This window comes from Puntigrus tetrazona, chromosome 5, assembly GCF_018831695.1.
Source record: "Puntigrus tetrazona isolate hp1 chromosome 5, ASM1883169v1, whole genome shotgun sequence".
In the NCBI taxonomy this organism is placed as follows: Eukaryota; Metazoa; Chordata; class Actinopteri; order Cypriniformes; family Cyprinidae; genus Puntigrus; species Puntigrus tetrazona.
The window spans coordinates 17,232,472-17,249,850 of record NC_056703.1 but is presented as its reverse complement, the minus strand read 5'-3'; the positions used below and the strand labels follow the sequence as shown (position 1 = coordinate 17,249,850).

The following is a 17,379-nucleotide window of genomic DNA, read 5'->3' as shown; positions in this document are numbered from 1 at the left end:
GATTGTACTTAAGTGTAAGTATCTGTGCAACAATAGCTGTCTCTTACATCTACAATTACAAGTCTGTAAATACAGACTTTTCCATAACTGATAAGTACATTTTATTTCATGAAAGTACAATGGATATTACTAAGTATCTAATTAGGTAATTACTCTGACACCTTAAAATAAAGTGTTGCCAGCTTTTGCAGGTCAATCATGAAACTAGTATAAAATCACTGATACACTGATACTGAACCCATTTGTGGTAAAAAAGAAAAAAGAAAATTAGAGTAGCATGATTAATAAATACTATATTTCTGACAGTGTTGGAGAGTCATGCAGTATTGAATGTGTACTCACAGCCTCTCCTCGGTCTCCCTGTTTACCGGTGGGTCCGACCGGACCAGGAGCACCAGTGCCGCCCGGAGCACCAGGAGCGCCCGCGGATCCAGTGTCTCCTCGGTCACCCTGAGCAGAACACAGAGATGAAGAGAGATACTCACACCATACTGACATTTCATCTTACAGTGAAGCAGAGGAATAAACACACCTTTATTCCTGCAGAACCATCTCGGCCAGGAGGACCATCAGATCCAGGATTGCCCTGCAAAAATATATTACAATATACTTTATGGGAAATTGGTCATAGAGATATAGTTTGTGGTGGTTTAGTCTATTCTGTTAATGTTCATTTTACAGTTCGCTACACTGTTTTGAAAACTGCATCCACTCTTATGCGTACGAAATGGTATGAACCATGATTATAACTATACCATATGGTATAATTAGTATACTAGAGTTAATACAATAAATATATACCAAAAAACTTGAGTCAAGCAAAACATAACGAGACCCACTCATCATTTAATTCAGATGCTAGATTTAATTATACCACATGAAATTGAAGCTGTTGCAACCATTAATGTACAACTATCAATGCCATTGTTTCTTGAGAGAATGTATACACGTTGTACAAACTCGTAATCTTGAGCACATATAGAGAAAAACTAACATGGACGTTCTTAGAGTTTCATGGAAAAACAGTATGACCAACTATAGACAGCCTTTAAAAGCTGCCGAGCAGAGCATATCTGCAAAATGGAAGATAACCAAAACAATGCAAGGTTTTTATTAGCACAGTGGGTAGACTAACAAATAACCAAAAATCACTAAGAGTGTGCGATATTTACAAAAAATAATATCTCAATAATTAGAGGATACTTTGCTGAGTGTGTTCTTGTGCTGATATAATAAGGACTGCCGTGGACAGCTGACTCTTATAGTGTTTGTGTGGAGGTCAGTTCTCATGTTGTGGTTATGGTAATAATGTTGTGGTTGTGTTATTATGTTTTGTTGTCGAAATAGAGCAAAACCAGGAAATATGTGTCCAAAAAGTATTTAAATTTTCTTGTTTTCTGAGCTGTTGTAAAAAAATAAAATAAATAAAAAAAAAATAAAAAATCAATGTAATCATGGTCATTTTTGGAGAAAAACTAGCACTCTACTTAAGTAGACTATAGAAGGAGGTATAAATATATAAATTTTCTGCCCCCATGTCTTGAATTTGTGATCAATTTAAAGACATTTAATTAGACTAAATCATCACTGAATGTATTTTGAAATATATTTGATATTTAATATTGGAGACAATATAAATCGCACACCCCTAGATCTCATCTCCTCACCTCATCTGAACTAAATATTCTGTCAAGGTTTAGTAGTGATTACTTAATAATAAATAGATCAAAGGTCAAATCCTACCTGTCCAATCGTTACTAGTAAAGTATGGAGTACCGCAAGGATATGTCCTAGGTCCACTGCTATTATTAATATACTTGTTGCCCCTTGGTAATATTATTAGAAAATATGAGATTAGTTTCCATTGTTATGCTGATGATACCCAAGTATCTCAACAGGACCGGGTGAAACTAGATTATATAAGTTAGAAGAGTGTGTTAAACAAATGAAAAAGGATGACCAGTACTTTTATCCTATAACATTCAGAAAGTGATATTATTTCTCTTGGATTACAATTTCGCATCTAGACAGATATATGTCAAAGCGAGTAATGCAAGTAATATTAAGCACACAATACGTGCAAAACCTCCCATTTGGATTTGTGCAAAATGTAATGAATGAAACATTTAGGTGAGACCTGAACTGTGCAGTTTGCATGATTTCCTTGGTTTAAGCGCTAGTTGATTTCACAAGTTGTGCTAAAGTAAATCACCAGGACCATGGCTGGCTGTGACGTACCTCTCTCCCAGGTTCCCCAGCGGGTCCTGTCAGACCAGGCGGTCCCACAGGTCCAGGGGGTCCACGGTCTCCAGGTCCTCCAGGAGCTCCTTGTTTACCAGGCTCACCCTGTGATGGGGATCATCAGATAATAAAAAGCTTGAAGAATGGTTTCTCCTGTTAGTGTGAGCATTACTATCCAAAATGTTAGTGTGTTTATCTGGGACAGTGGAGACTCACAGAGGGTCCAGGCAGGCCGGGAAAACCTCTTTCACCACGCTGTCCTGGAAGTCCAACAATACCACGCTGACCAGCCAGACCCTGAGGACCAGCAGGCCCATCTGGACCCTGGAACAGCATAGAAGTCAAAGCCCCAATCACAAAAGAACTTAAAAATGCTTTACAATATGTGTCCCTGGAGCACAAACAATCATAAGTAGCACAGGTATATTTGTAGCAATAGTCAACAATATATTGCATGGGTCCAAATTATCTATTTTTCTTTTATGCCAAAAGAAATCATTAGAATATTAAGTAAAGATCATGTACCATGAAGATACAATTCCTACCATAAAGAAATAAAAACACATTTTTAAATGAGTAATATGCATTTCTAATTACTTTATTTGGAGAACTTTAAAAGTGTTAAAAATCTCATTATTTTTGCACCCTAACATTGTAGATTTTCAGATAGTATCTCAACCAAATATTGTCCTATCCTGAAAAACTATACATCAATACAAAGCTAATTTATTCACCTTTTAGATTATGTATACATGTCAATTTTTTGATGACTAATTTTGTGCTCCGGGGTCATATATGAGACACACATCACAAAAATGAGTCTGGACTTTTCATTTAATCTCTCTAAGTAACACTCTAAGTGTCCCAGTCTTTACTATGTGTTAAACTGGAAGCTGTATATTCACACTGATGAACAGCCATGCTAAATGAGAGCCAGTAAAACTACGTACAGGAGGCCCATCCTCTCCAGGATCTCCCTTCTCTCCAGGAGTCCCAGCCGCCCCACGCAAGCCAGCATCCCCAGGTCTTCCAGGAGGACCACCGTCTCCACGCACACCCTTAGGACCATCTTTACCAGGAGGACCAGCAGGACCAGCCGGACCCGGGTTTCCCTGAGAGTAACGTGAACCAACACACATTAACATGAACAAAAACACTGAGGTGTGAAGAACGTTGCATGTGAAAGACAACTGTCTACAAGAAATATGGTTTGGACTGATGCACACATTACATTAATCAAATGTTTTACACTGCATTAATAATGCAATTTATAGTGAGCAGTTATTTTATGGGTGATAAACTGGTGTTGTTTTTAGTATTATTATTCTGATGACCTTTTTGTAATGTTATCAAGATTTTTACAACAAAAACAAACAGACATCAGTGGGTGGAGCTAAACAGTCAGTGGTGTAGAATCGGTGGGTGTGGCTAAATGGACAGTGATGTAGAAGCAGGTGTTGATGAACTTCGGTGAAGGCGGAGCTTATCCATACTATTATGTCATAGAGTAGAACATTTCACGAGCTGTCATTTTGACAGACTGCCTTAAATAGAGACTAATGAGAAGACTGTGGTTTCTCAGTTCTTGACCCTTTAAGTGAGATCTTTGTAATAGTAAACAGGCTCATTGCTTTACTTACATTGGGACCAGGAGGTCCAACTCTACCAGCAGCTCCAGGGAAACCTGTGGCACCCTATAAAATACAAAAACAATTAAACATTCGGTTTTAAGATCTACATTTACAAAGGATAGTCTCTTGTTAGTACTTACAGGAGGTCCTTGAGCACCGCGAGCCCCTTTTGGTCCAGACACACCAGTTGGTCCCTATAACCAAACCAGGAATACACCATGTGAAGAAATACAGGGCAAATGTTGTCTTTAGACGGGAAAACAAATTAATTGTGCTGAAGTTACCTGAGGACCTGGAGCTCCAGAAGGCCCCTGAGGGCCCGGTGCACCAGCATCACCCTTCTGTCCACCTTCACCCTGCTCTCCCTTAGCCCCCGGCTGCCCATCTGCACCCTAACATGTCCAGATCAATCAGTTAATCAGTGTTGGTGCGGTCAGTGCTTCAACACTCACACCTTTTGTGTCATTAATCAAGATGTAAAGGCAGTTTACTGAAATGTTAAATCTATTCAGGTTTGATATACAATCCATGACTATGAACTTCAGGTCTTGATTTAGAATTTTAATACATCACCTTTTGGCTTCTTCCAAAAGGAACAATGAACAAACTGATATGTTGTTTCAGCAGTGAAAAAAAAACTGCTCACCAAAATAAACTTTTTTTAGAGAATTAGTTTTGACTTCCAAACACCTTTGAGCTACTATTAGTCAGTGGTGTGTTTTGAAACTCCACCTTCTTTGATGCAATATCAGGATCATTAAAGCCACACATGTGAAGAGGCAGAAAGAAAAAAAGTGGTTTGGCAATTGTTCTGGATCATGAGCTGATGCCATTATATCATTTATGATTAGACAAAATTCATCTTCCTTCACATTTACTGATGACTGAGATCACAGTTGTAAATGAGTAAATGTAGTCAAGAAATTAATAAGCATTGACTTTAAGTCACTTGCACCATCTTTTCACCTCTTCATTTTATTTTCTGTAAAAATATGTGCACAAACACTTTAATTGACTAATTTTACCACTAGTCTCTTGGCCAAAGCCTTTTTATTTGAGGGTTTCATTTGTGCACTGCTATAATATGAAAAGCAGCTTTACCAGTATTTTGATGGTCAGCTGGTGTGAGTTTGGTGTCTGAGAGCATTTGAGAGTTTTACTGTTAGTAGAAATAAAGAAAGAGTGGAGATGAGGTGCAGTGTACATACAGGAGGACCAGCAAATCCAGCAGGACCAGGAGGACCAGTCTCTCCTCTGTCACCCTGCCAAAAACAGAACGTTTTATTATAACATATTAGTATTGTTTTATACTCTATGTCCAATAATGATGCCATTAGCTAAAACAGCATAATTTTGATTATACAGGTTGCTTAAAAATATAACAGATCCAAATAATCCAGAGATCTGATGTGTTTATCATGTCTGGAGTATTAAGCGAGATACAGAATGAGGGAACTGTATGACTGATGAAACTTAGATTCAGAGGTCGGTATAAGTCAGGGGTGTCAACCTCAGTTTCTGGAGAGTTTAGTTAAATCCCTGCTCAAAATACTACACAGTGTTCAATTAAAACTGAACGACTTCATTAGTTGGATCAGGTGTGTTACATCTAAACTCTGCAGGGCACCCCTGCACTAAGGTTTGAGCAACGGAAGATGACTGCATGCATTCAGCTACATACACAAGTAAAATATATACAGATTCAATGTGAAAAGGTTGGCACTATTGGGAATGCAGGACTCTGAACACTAATATAGTTAGTTAGAGACTCACAGGAACACCGCGAGTACCAGCAGCTCCAGACGGTCCAGCAGGTCCAGACTCTCCCTGAGGACCATACAGCATAGAGATTAATATTACACATTCAACACGGTAACAAATGTATAATAAACTGATGTTTTTATTACCTTTTCACCATTGGGTCCCCCAGGACCAGTAGGACCGATTGGACCCGTTAAACCCTGTGAAGACACAAAGCAGCTTCCTCAAGCACTGATCTTCATAAACCTTCATCACTAACCAACCACATGTGTAAAAGTCAAAACAAAGTAAATATTAAAAATATTAGAGGAAAAAATAAGAGTCCAGGTTTACTAAGAGCTTGTGTCAACCCCTGAATAAAGCATGTCTTACAGCAGGCGGTAATTAGCTCTGCTCTCGGGAGACTGTGCAGGCCATTATGGAAATCTTTAATTCTTTAATGTGCGTCAGTAAATCACACACAATTTCCTCCTCCCATCTGCGCTTTTATAGAATTGCGCTTTAACGCTAGTTTGCCCAGTTTAGTAAATCTGGCCCCAGACGCTCAATCTTCTTACTCTTGCGCCGTCTTTCCCAGGAGCTCCTTCAGGTCCTTTATCACCGTTGTCACCCTGAGAATCACAGATGGTCAGATCTTACTGATGTCCAGGACAGTACCTGCATCGCTAATATTTGCACACACAGCAGTAAATGGAGAATAAATGTTTTTCTAACAGTCTTTTCTGCATTTTCTAAACATTAATGAATGAACCTTCATAATCAATCAGTAGATAACGGATCAACGGAGTTTTATAAATGTGACTTTGTCTTTGTCTCATGAGGGTGGATCTGAGGTGGCTCTTACTCGGTCTCCCTTTGGTCCAGGAATGCCGGACGCACCTCTCTCTCCAGGCATCCCCTGCAGTCCCGGAGGCCCCTGAGCACCAGGAGTTCCCGCCGGGCCCACGCCACCCTACAGATGACCAGATCATTACAGGCCTCAGCACACTTAACCAGCAGCTTTACTGAAGTGAAGGCTGTTGAATGAATCATTTTGCTCTATTGCTGTGTTTCTGTTGGGGCCTGACTGATCCGCTCACCTTGGGCCCATCAGTTCCTGGAGTTCCTGGAAGACCTCGAGGCCCCTGGAGGCCCTGGGGCCCCACTCCTCCTCTCTCTCCGGGGAAACCCCGTTCACCCTGAAGAGGAATAGTGTTAACACACGAGAATACTGACCACTTACAAACTGAAGAGAGAGCATTAAGCGTAGACTCACGCGTGGTCCGGTGGCCCCTCCGGCCCCTGCCTCTCCAGGAACACCCTGAGCGAGCGAAGACAGACACAGGCTTTAATACACCTCTGTGTGCAGCCAGCGGACAGACACGTAAAGCTAGGTTTGCTCTCACCTGATCTCCAGGTTTACCGCCCTCACCGGGGGGCCCTGGGGGTCCGGGAAGACCCTACAAACATCAAAAAATCCCGCAAACTTGGTGTTAAACCAAACTGTTCATTATTTTATTTATAAAATAAATCCTCAAGTAGCACAGCTAGCTGTAGAGCTAAAGATATGAATATGTAACTCTACAGCTAGTTGTGCTACATGAGCATTTCTAAAAAAATATATATTTTGTAATATTCAGCATTATTCCAGGATCTTTGCTGTCAAGATCAATATCCAGACGGATGGGAATAATTATCTTTCTCTACAGAATGATTTTTGTACACACATATCTCTCATCATATTGCTGTAGTTAATGTTAACTGTTAAGCTGTGACAGTGAATGTACAATGACTGCAAGACATGATCACAATGTAACCTGTTAGCTTACAGAGCTACTTATATAAATGAAAAATAAATACTGAAATAAATGAATGTAGTTAAGCTGACTGGGAGATGAATAAGACTAGCGTTGCAGCTCACCTGGAAGCCGGACGGTCCAGGCTGACCCTGCTCTCCTCTCTCTCCTGCAGGACCCTGTCAACATCCCACCACCACCATCATCATCATCATCATCATCATCATCATCATCATCATCATCATCATCAGACTCTATTCAGCTCTATTTCATATGAAAGGTGTACGGGCAGACACACTCACAGCGGGTCCAGGAGGTCCAGCAGCACCCGTCTCTCCATCTTTCCCAGGCAGACCCTGCAGAGAACAGACATTGTTCACTCTGAAGAAGAGGAATCAGATCTGAAGACGAGGTGTGTTTGTACGTGTCAGAGACCTCAGTGCTTGTTGGCACAGTGCCCATATTATAATGCCACCCTAATCTCAGCATCAGACAGACTGCAGACGTCTGGCAAAACACCTCAAACCTTCTGGAGAAAAACACAGCCTCTGCTTCTCACTGTATGATTGACCTTATATTTAGTATTTTGACATCATTTTCTTCAGAAATAGTGATACAGGCATGTCCTCATAGTGCTGCAGGTCAAACATGTAGAGGCTCAGATTATTTAGGACACCCTAATGTGGTTTTCTGCTTCCAGTACAGATCACAAATGCCATACAAAGCTTTGTCAAATGCTGCACATTTAAAAAAAGAAAGAAAAAAAGGGCCTCAATTCCAGTGTGCATGCAGAACGTGTGTGTATGAGTGTAAGACCACTGTACACTCAAAGGCTAGAATATCACTGTAATGCAGTGTGTCGTGGACTGAATAAATGTACGTGTTTTACCAGAAGATGGCGCTCACAGCTAAATAAGACATCCATTCATTTTACAAAGCACTCGTCCATGGCATAATATAACACAGGGACAAATTCACTGTGCATTGATTATTAAATGGGTTTAACTATGGTTTATACATAAACTCTGTGACAGAATTCAAGATAAATCCTTGAATCTAATTACTACCTTTTTCAAATGATTATGAAGCAGCAAGCAATCTATGCCAAAGCAGCAGTCCTTCTTTCAAGTGAACTGAATGAGTGGACTAATACAGGGAATAGTGAATGAGGGTAATATACACATAAACACACCTGAGCTGAATCAAGCATCAGTTCTCCAAGTCATCATGCAATATGCTGTTCTAATACTATTTAAGTGTTTCTCTGATTGTGTGGATGCTTGAGGATCAGATGACTTCCTCAGTTCTCCTCTATCCATCCACAGCTGAAGACACAGACATGATTGATGACGTGCAAAACACACCCAGTTTACTACAACAGACAGACGGGCCGAAGAGATGATGTATAAATAGGAGCTGCAGTATAAAGAGGAATCTGACCAAAATGTAAAACCACATTTTTATTTTACGCACTCAGTGTCTGTCTGACACACAAGAGACGCGCTGTCCTCAAACTAAACTCTTGAATATGTTTCAGAGATCAGATGCACTGCGACACAGAAACTTTGGCACATTAACAAGTTACCTCCCTGACGACCGTAACAACTGCTTTATAGTTATTTAAAGAATCATTAAGAATTATATTGTACACGGTCCGCTGTGCTTGAAATAGAACCAGTCATTAGTTTTGAACAGCATGTTGTCTTTATAATATCTAACTTACTAGTTTCCACTAAATTACCGTTTACCCAAATGTATGTTTAGAAAAATCATAAAGTTGACTCAAATATACAAAATCAAATGTCCCATTTTTTTTTTTTAAAACAAGCCACTGTTTTAGCGCTGGAAGAAAGACATGCCTGCCAAGAGAGCTTGGCATCACTAATGACCAGCACCAGCAGTCCTGGCCAGAAGATCAGTCAGGATGTGTAGATGTGTTCATGAAGGATCATGGAGAAACTTACACGCAGACCCGGAGCTCCAGCAAGGCCCTTCTCTCCAGACTTCCCAGCTTCACCCTGCAGAGAGAGGAAGATGCCTTCAGCGATTCTACATCAAACATAATAAATAACACAGTTAATAACAAAAAACAGACGTGTATGGACGAGAGTTGGATGGCTTACATTGCCTCCCTTGGGTCCAGGGAATCCCATGACTCCCGGCTGACCGCGAGCACCCTGAGGCCCCGGGGGGCCCGGACGGCCGTCTTCACCAGCAGCACCCTACACCCTCGACAGAGCGCTGCAGTTACTCAGAGCACTAACACAACTACAGCTCAGAAGCACACGAGTCTTCTGTGAGACTCTCTAGTATGTGTATGACTCTTCAGGACTGTCTGCTGGTGTGAAAACAATAGACTTTATGCCTTTAACAGACTAAGGGCTGGTTTTTCCATTTCACTATTCTACTTTTGCTTTGAATAAAACTAAAATTATAGGAGTACACATTTAGAAGAAAAGACTGTTTCAGTCTCTCTGCTTCAAAGTTTCATGTTTAATTCAAAGTGACGTGTTCCTCTTCTTTGTAATTATTTGTAAAATTAACAATTTCAGAGTGAAATGAATAAGTCTGAAATTTAAAAAGCAGACTGGCTGAAATTATAATTGAATTACAGTTGCAATGGTCAAATTCCCTATTAACCATACAATAAAAATTTGTATGTAAAAATACAGTCAAAATATAAGCATAACAGTCATGTACAAGAGATGTTTACTCACAGAAGGACCAACTTTCCCCTGTGGACCGGCATCACCCGGGCGTCCCGTCAGACCCTGCAAAGACATCATGACAAGGTTTGATGTAAAATCATCATCAAACCTAGTTTACAGCGTTTACACAGCAGACAGATGAACTGATTTACCCGTGCACCAGGCAGACCCGGTTCACCAGGCCGGCCCGGATCTCCACTGGCTCCCTTAGGTCCCGACACTCCTGAAGATCCCCGCTCGCCCGGAGCACCCTGCAGCACACGCCAGAAACTCAATTCATGCTGAATTCATCAAATAAAACATGCCTCTCATGGCTTGAAATAGTAAAGTCGAGACTGAAGGACAATATCAACTCTCTGATGTCAATCATCATAAAATGCATTTCTTCATCTGCGCTACGAGACACATAAATTTGACTTTTGTCACTAATTTTCTAGTAACGTTACTTCTGTTCCAGGCACATAGCCAGAACTTATTCACCAGAATTTCCTGTTCGCTCATGATCTCTACACTCCTGAAAAACTATACATGTGTTATGCATTTTAAACATGTGAGGCGTCTCACCTTTGGTCCAGCCAGACCATCTTGTCCAGGAAAACCTCGGTTACCAGGAGCTCCCTGCAGAAAACATGTCATCCTTGTTTAATCTAATTTATAACATGATGCAGTATAAAGTATAAACAAAAGATGAAGAAGCCGTGTCTTACTCTCTCTCCGGCCGGCCCGACGGGTCCAAGAGCGCCAGGCTCTCCTCTGGGTCCTCGCTTTCCTTCTTCTCCACCGGGGCCAGGGGCCCCTTGAGGCCCAGCGTTGCCCTAAACAAACCATCCTTCATTTAACTATGACAGCAACACATTTAACTCACGTAAAACACTTACGAACATGTCATTCTCTGACGCACACAAACATAGTAGATTTGAATTACTTTTCACTTGCATCTGTTCAGCTGTAAAATAGGTCAGTTTTTTTTAGTTAAAACCAAATTACATTTAACATGCTAAATAGAAATGTAAACAAAAAGTTTTATTTTAAAGTGACATTGCTTTATTTAAGAAAACAAGAAGGGTTTACAGTGCATTTCTCCTTGTATTTCTTTGTTTGTAGAATACAGTGCAGCAAATTATGTTTTTATTCATGCAGTTAAATGATTATGATTGACTTCTAGTGTGAATATAAACTCACAATTTCTCCTTTAGGTCCAGCCTCACCCTTGAAGCCTGCGAGACCCGTGTCACCCTGAACACAAACACACATCAAACTCACACATAAGAGAAAATCTCATCTAATATCAACACCATCATAACAGACCAGAAAACTTTCTGAAAAAAATCAATGAAACAAATATAGAAATGTAATAAAATCAAAACACATTCTAAACACATTAAAAATCTCTATTTGCATCAGTGAGCCGTGGAATGATTCAGTGTGCGTTTAATTAAAACAGTTTAGTGTAAAGTAGAGTTAACCGGCCGTTAACGTAGACCTGGTGTCAAGTCCAGATCTGGGTTTCTTTGGAGAAGTGAAGGGCTGTCTGAAGACTGATCACTGGAAATGGACCCAGATACTCACAGACTGTCCCTTGGGCCCCAGAGGTCCAGTCGCTCCCTGAGGTCCAGGAGGGCCCCGAGGGCCTGGGAAACCAGGAGCCCCAGCGATACCAGGAGCACCCTGTGAGACGACACGGATGAGCTTTAACAAACCGGGTTACAAACAGCTCCAATCCTTACACTATCTGCTGGAGAAATACAGCTAGTGATTCTCCCAAGTGTTTCTCAGACGATCTTTACACGCAGGTGTACGTACCACTGATCCTTTAGCTCCAGGATTCCCATCAGTCCCGGGGTTTCCCTGCAGAAGAGAGAGAGCACACGGTCTGAGACTAGATCCAGATCCTACAACAGTATTTGTGTTCAATCTGCTGCTAAACTCTTCTCAGAATAACCCCAGCTAAAACAGAGTAACCAAGTCAAAATAAAATAGATTAAATTCAGGAACACAATTCATCTGTCTACGGGACAAGACCAGTGCACTTCAACAGGAATCCCATCATCCACTGGGGGGAGCTGTGTTTTGTGTTTACTGCATTTTCTTCTGAATCTGATCTTCTGTTCTCGTCTTCTGCTGATTGCCTCTAATAAGACTTGTATTCTCTGACTCTGTATAACACCTGTAGCGATCTATTCATTACATCCACATTCCCTGCTCAGAACCTGTGAGCTAATTCTCTTAGCTGTAAAGTTTATTTCACATGAAACCCTTCACTGCTGTCCATCCTGAGATATGGCATCAGTGACATGTATTTCATTTCAGTCATCTTCAGGACATAACTTNACCTCTGACCTCGTTCAAGGGCACAGGGGGGATGGTGATCAATGAATATAGTAATTGGAGTCATTTTTGATTGTACAAATTTTTTTCAGTGGTTACTCACAGAAATTCCAGAAGGTCCTGAGGATCCGGGGACACCTGACTCTCCGCGGGGTCCTTGTGCTCCTTCAGGTCCTCTGGCTCCGGTAGGTCCTGCTTCACCCTATGAAGGAAAAAACATCATGACATTCTGCTTGAACACAACTACTCCTGCTGAAGATCAGCAACACTTTCAATGTCATTTCCAGAGCCTGGGTCGTACATTCATCTGTATTAATGTGGTCATAAAAAGTAGTCATAAATATTATAAAATTTATTGTGTGCTTCTTAATAACAGAAAAATGAGAATCTGAATAACCTTACAGTCTAAAGTGATATGTAATGATGGATACGGCCAATGTTGGGCACGTTAAAACTAATTAGTTATAGCTACTAGTTACTTCCCACAAATAGTAACTGAGTTACATCATTTTAAAGTAACTAACTACAAGGGAAAGTACCTATTGTGTTATTTTAAAACCCCCCCGAAAAAATCTAATGGCAAAAGTAATCGCCCAATTTTAAATGCTGAAACAATGAAATAGACACTAAATATAATAAAGTGTTTATGGTATGTAATGTGCACCCATTTAGATGGACTGAAAAATAAAATCATAATAATATCATCATAAATTATAGTAACGGCACATTTTATTGTCCGTAACGGTCAATAGCGGTAACAGCGTTGTAATGAGGGAAACATTTCTTTGATTATACGTTACTGAAAAAAATATATAAAGTCATTTATTTATAACACCATTTTTCCTATCACTGGATACGACATTCATGAGTAGTTATTGTTTGTGAATGCCCATGACATACATGAAATACACCGATAATAAAGCAGTGTAGAGACATATGACAGAGAAAGGCAGAATTAATGGATGTCTCACCTTAGAACCGGGGGATCCTGGGAAGCCTGGAGCTCCAGCCGTTCCGACCGGACCCTGTTAAGACAAACAACATGAGCTGTACACAATGCCTCAGAGAAAACGAGAGCTACTGCCTCAGAAGAAGAAGACTCACAGGAGGACCAGCAGCTCCAGGAGCTCCATCGTTCCCTCGAGCACCCTGATCAAACACAACACCACAGACCATCATCAGAACACACAAGCAACACTAGGCCTGAGACACAGCATGCAGACGTGTGATTGAGAAAGAGAGCAAGACTCAATGAACATCTAGGAGACGTCTATTTGAGTCTGCATTTACACGTGCAAGACATATTATTTAGGCTGTTTGCTCATCTGCAATACTTCTATTGGACGTCTCCTTTCAGATGTCAAATAGACGTCTTTAAGATGTTTATGATTTAGAATGTATGTCAAGACGTTTGTAGACAGAGCTCTTTAACAGATCTTGCAGACGTAGGTGTGCTATCTGGGCAAGTTTTTCATTACTTTATAGATGCTGTATATTTCAACATTAAAAATTGTATTAAAAACTGCTGTAGTGTTGTTGTGTGAAAGATTATGATTTTATTCATTTTATCTACAGTGGATAGAAATGTAAACACAAAAAATGTACATCATATTGCTTACTCCCTACATTTGAAAATAAGTTGATCAGAAAACCTATAAGCATGAGGAGAACCAGCAAGCTAGTGTGGTATTTCAAAGTAGGGGTTACTAGCGACATTACAAGCTACTGATAAAAAGGTGAGTGATTCTTACAGAAGCTCCAGATGGTCCTGGACGTCCTCGTTCACCAGGTAAACCACGAGGACCCTGAAGAAACACACACACACACACNACAAGTCAATAATGGGATCTAGAGATCTAGGGATGAGTTGATGAGCAATAATCAAGTTCATATTGAACTAAAATTGAAACGCTCTCCATTTGATCTAATTACTACCTGAGAAGCAGCTGAGTTTCTGAGAGATCTGATGTGCATTTGCATGTTTCTGTGAGAGAAATTAAGTTGCAATATTTGTAATGGTGTATTTTTTCACTTTCTTGTCTGGTATATGCTGATGAACATGAGCCTATGGCAGTTTAGCAGTGTCTGAGAGCTGGGATGCTCGTGATCAGACACCCTGCCAGGAGAAATTAAGTGTTTATCATGTGTGTACTGACGTTTGTTTGAATCTGACATCAGCTCAGGCACAAACAACTCAGGTTTCTAGCTGTGGTCATTTGTACAGCAGGACAGCAGATGAGCACAAACACCTACCATCGGTCCAGGAGCTCCACTTTCACCAGAAGACCCAGACTCCCCCTGACAGACACAGACAGACAGAGATGGTCAAAACCACAGCTCCACAAATGTGTCATGATGGAAATGTGATTAGTGAAAGTCATACTTTAGCTCCAGTGGCTCCGGCCTCTCCTTTAGCTCCATCCAGACCTGAATAACCCTACAAACACACCAGAGATCAACACAAGACCCTACAGACAAACCACCGTCAACTCAACCAGAGCTCCCAACCTTTGATTGAAGAAAGACAGACATGTACAGCGAAGGAAGAAAAAATATGAAATAAATATGTAGTGGGTAAATTGTTTAGGGGGGTCAAACTGAGGTCAGTTCAGTACGGTACGGTACAAAACACCCCCTGCTTGTGTTTCCACTGCCATCGAAACCCTTACTTGACAGGCCTGGTGCGTGCAGCAATAGATGATAAAGTGTGACAGTAAGCACTAGACAGAAAGAGTTGTCCCTCAGGAACTTGAGCTGCGTTGTTTGTATGCCTGTAACTCTAGATGTTTGAGTTAGGGTCTTAAAATTCGACATCGATTTTTTTTGTTTTCCACGCGTTTGGTCTATTTTGCATTTATAACACATCTTCTTTCATACTAATGTAAAGGAAGCGTAATTTTTTCACACTTTGTATGTGTGCATCTTTAGATTTCAATTCCAATAGATATTTTTAAAGAGTTTTCTCCACTTCAGCATTACAAGTTACAGTAAACCTTACAGTTTTATTCCTGTCTGTATTCTCAAGGCTTTACCTCTGATGAGTTAATTATTCACCAGGGGAGGTCTATAGCTAAGGATGTTTGCTGTCTTTACTTGTGTGTCTGGTTTTAAGGATCAGAAAAAGTGCACTAACTCTGTGTCCCTTTATTCCAGGTAGACCTGGTGTTCCTGGGAATCCACGAGATCCCTGCGTTGAGAGAGAGAGAGAGAGAGAGAGAGNCAGTCCCTGGCCTGCGTCCACAGAAGCGTCTCACATCTGGGCAAAAGCTTGAGCGCCGCGGGCAGCAGTCCCTGCATCGCTGCTCTTCTCACACGGATCAAGCGCTTTAACGCTGTTTTAATATAAAGGGTTCACCTGAGGCCCAGAGGGTCCACGATCACCAGCTTTCCCAGGCTTGCCTGCTTCTCCCTACAAGAGAAACACAGAGATTTCACCAATATTTTAATGAGACTCTGAGCAGCGCTCCTGTGCTCAAATGTCATCTGGTGGCAGCAAAGTGTAACTACAAACCCGTTCAGAGCTGCAGCTGGACATCATTTTCCGCAATTATCTATTTCTACATCACTTTATAAAATATAGATTGTGTCAAAGTAGCTTCACAGCAATAAACACAGCGATAAATAACAGCAGAAATTGAATTCAGCTTCAGCTATAAAGCAGCTCTACAGAAGTCATTATTCAGATCAGTTCAATTTAATGCTACGTTAATATCATTTAGATTCTATTACAATTTATTTTAACATTTTGAATCAGTTTTTTATTTTTACTGCCTTAATTAGTAGCTGAAAAGAGTAAAATGAAATAATTCTGTTCTCATCCAACAGTGTCAGTGCCGATAAAAAAGATAATATTGCTGATTACTGATGATCTTTTAAACTTCACATAAAAGGTGTTTACTGCCGTACTGACACCAGTGACTTTCAGACGCAGGAATCTTTGGTGACGTGTGTGTATGGTGTGTGATGTGGGCAGGAGAAATGGAAGGAATGGAGTCTGAAGAGAAGAACAGCTGGAGACGGCAGAGCGGGGAAAAACACCTTGGCGTGTGTTTCAGAAAGAGAAAGCTCACGGAGCTATAGTCGTAACCTGTGACAGCGTTCAGTGGGATGTACAAACACTTTCTTTATCCTGAATGCTATCAGGAAGAAACTAAGCGGAAAGAGTACTTACATCATCTCCTGGTTTTCCTGAGGGACCCGGGGGGCCACGAGGACCCATTGGGCCCTGTGGAGAGAAAACACAAGTGTGAGACCGGGACACGAGAATGATGGTCAGAACAATGCTGAAGTGTGTTCAGAGCCGAGTCCAGCGAGCCGTGCACCTTGCTGACCCAAATACAAGATCTAGGGGCTTATTTCAATTAGAATGATTGTGGCTAAATGAAGCAGCATTAGCACACCGGGAGGCTGACTGTAATCGTCAGTAATGAGGTCTTTTACGTACGGATGATCCGGGCTCTCCGGCTTCTCCAGGGTTTCCTTGAAATCCTTGCGGGCCCTGCAGCAAAAATGAGCCCAAATCACATCAGACTGTGTTCAATCTCATGCCAGAAACAATATTTATATGATCAGTATGTGTACAGTGAGAAGAAGTATTATTAGACGGCTTCTGCCTGGAACACAGGATGAGTCTGTGTATACAGACAAACTTTCTCCAAGATTATCACTTGGTTTTCATGTAACCCTTGATGTAAACAGTATAATTAATATCAACAAAAAACATTTTAAAAAATTCTGCTTTTGAAAATTTCAAAAAAAATTGTAAACTGTGTTTAGAGAAAAGAGATGAAATGAATGAACTGCTTGCATCAAAGCAGAATGAGGATAGAGCCCTACAGCTAACGGACAAGATGAAAGTTACTAGTGCTAACCTGTGTGTGTGTGTGTGTGTGTGTGTGAGAGAGAGAGAGAGAGAGAGAGAGAGTGTGTGTGTGT

General features: G+C 40.8%; 1 protein-coding gene across 1 annotated transcript in view; it reads right to left on the bottom strand.

Annotated features, from left to right (window-relative positions):
• LOC122344732 (collagen alpha-1(II) chain) overlaps positions 1-17,379 on the bottom strand; it is a 24,506-nt gene that overhangs the window by 4,049 nt on the left and 3,078 nt on the right. The window contains exons 7-43 of the mRNA XM_043238282.1: positions 16,889-16,942; positions 16,616-16,669; positions 15,800-15,853; positions 15,578-15,631; positions 14,828-14,881; positions 14,698-14,742; positions 14,196-14,249; positions 13,549-13,593; positions 13,416-13,469; positions 12,548-12,646; positions 11,920-11,964; positions 11,686-11,784; positions 11,299-11,352; positions 10,824-10,931; positions 10,681-10,734; positions 10,269-10,367; positions 10,126-10,179; positions 9,532-9,630; positions 9,373-9,426; positions 7,711-7,764; positions 7,534-7,587; positions 7,019-7,072; positions 6,889-6,933; positions 6,713-6,811; positions 6,478-6,585; positions 6,191-6,244; positions 5,780-5,833; positions 5,646-5,699; positions 5,081-5,134; positions 4,157-4,264; positions 4,013-4,066; positions 3,882-3,935; positions 3,192-3,353; positions 2,458-2,565; positions 2,239-2,346; positions 533-586; positions 343-450 (exon numbers count right to left, since the gene is read on the bottom strand). Coding sequence (XP_043094217.1) covers positions 343-450; positions 533-586; positions 2,239-2,346; positions 2,458-2,565; positions 3,192-3,353; positions 3,882-3,935; positions 4,013-4,066; positions 4,157-4,264; positions 5,081-5,134; positions 5,646-5,699; positions 5,780-5,833; positions 6,191-6,244; positions 6,478-6,585; positions 6,713-6,811; positions 6,889-6,933; positions 7,019-7,072; positions 7,534-7,587; positions 7,711-7,764; positions 9,373-9,426; positions 9,532-9,630; positions 10,126-10,179; positions 10,269-10,367; positions 10,681-10,734; positions 10,824-10,931; positions 11,299-11,352; positions 11,686-11,784; positions 11,920-11,964; positions 12,548-12,646; positions 13,416-13,469; positions 13,549-13,593; positions 14,196-14,249; positions 14,698-14,742; positions 14,828-14,881; positions 15,578-15,631; positions 15,800-15,853; positions 16,616-16,669; positions 16,889-16,942 — 2,619 coding nt within the window. The remainder of the gene's footprint in view (positions 1-342; positions 451-532; positions 587-2,238; positions 2,347-2,457; positions 2,566-3,191; positions 3,354-3,881; positions 3,936-4,012; positions 4,067-4,156; positions 4,265-5,080; positions 5,135-5,645; positions 5,700-5,779; positions 5,834-6,190; positions 6,245-6,477; positions 6,586-6,712; positions 6,812-6,888; positions 6,934-7,018; positions 7,073-7,533; positions 7,588-7,710; positions 7,765-9,372; positions 9,427-9,531; positions 9,631-10,125; positions 10,180-10,268; positions 10,368-10,680; positions 10,735-10,823; positions 10,932-11,298; positions 11,353-11,685; positions 11,785-11,919; positions 11,965-12,547; positions 12,647-13,415; positions 13,470-13,548; positions 13,594-14,195; positions 14,250-14,697; positions 14,743-14,827; positions 14,882-15,577; positions 15,632-15,799; positions 15,854-16,615; positions 16,670-16,888; positions 16,943-17,379) is intronic.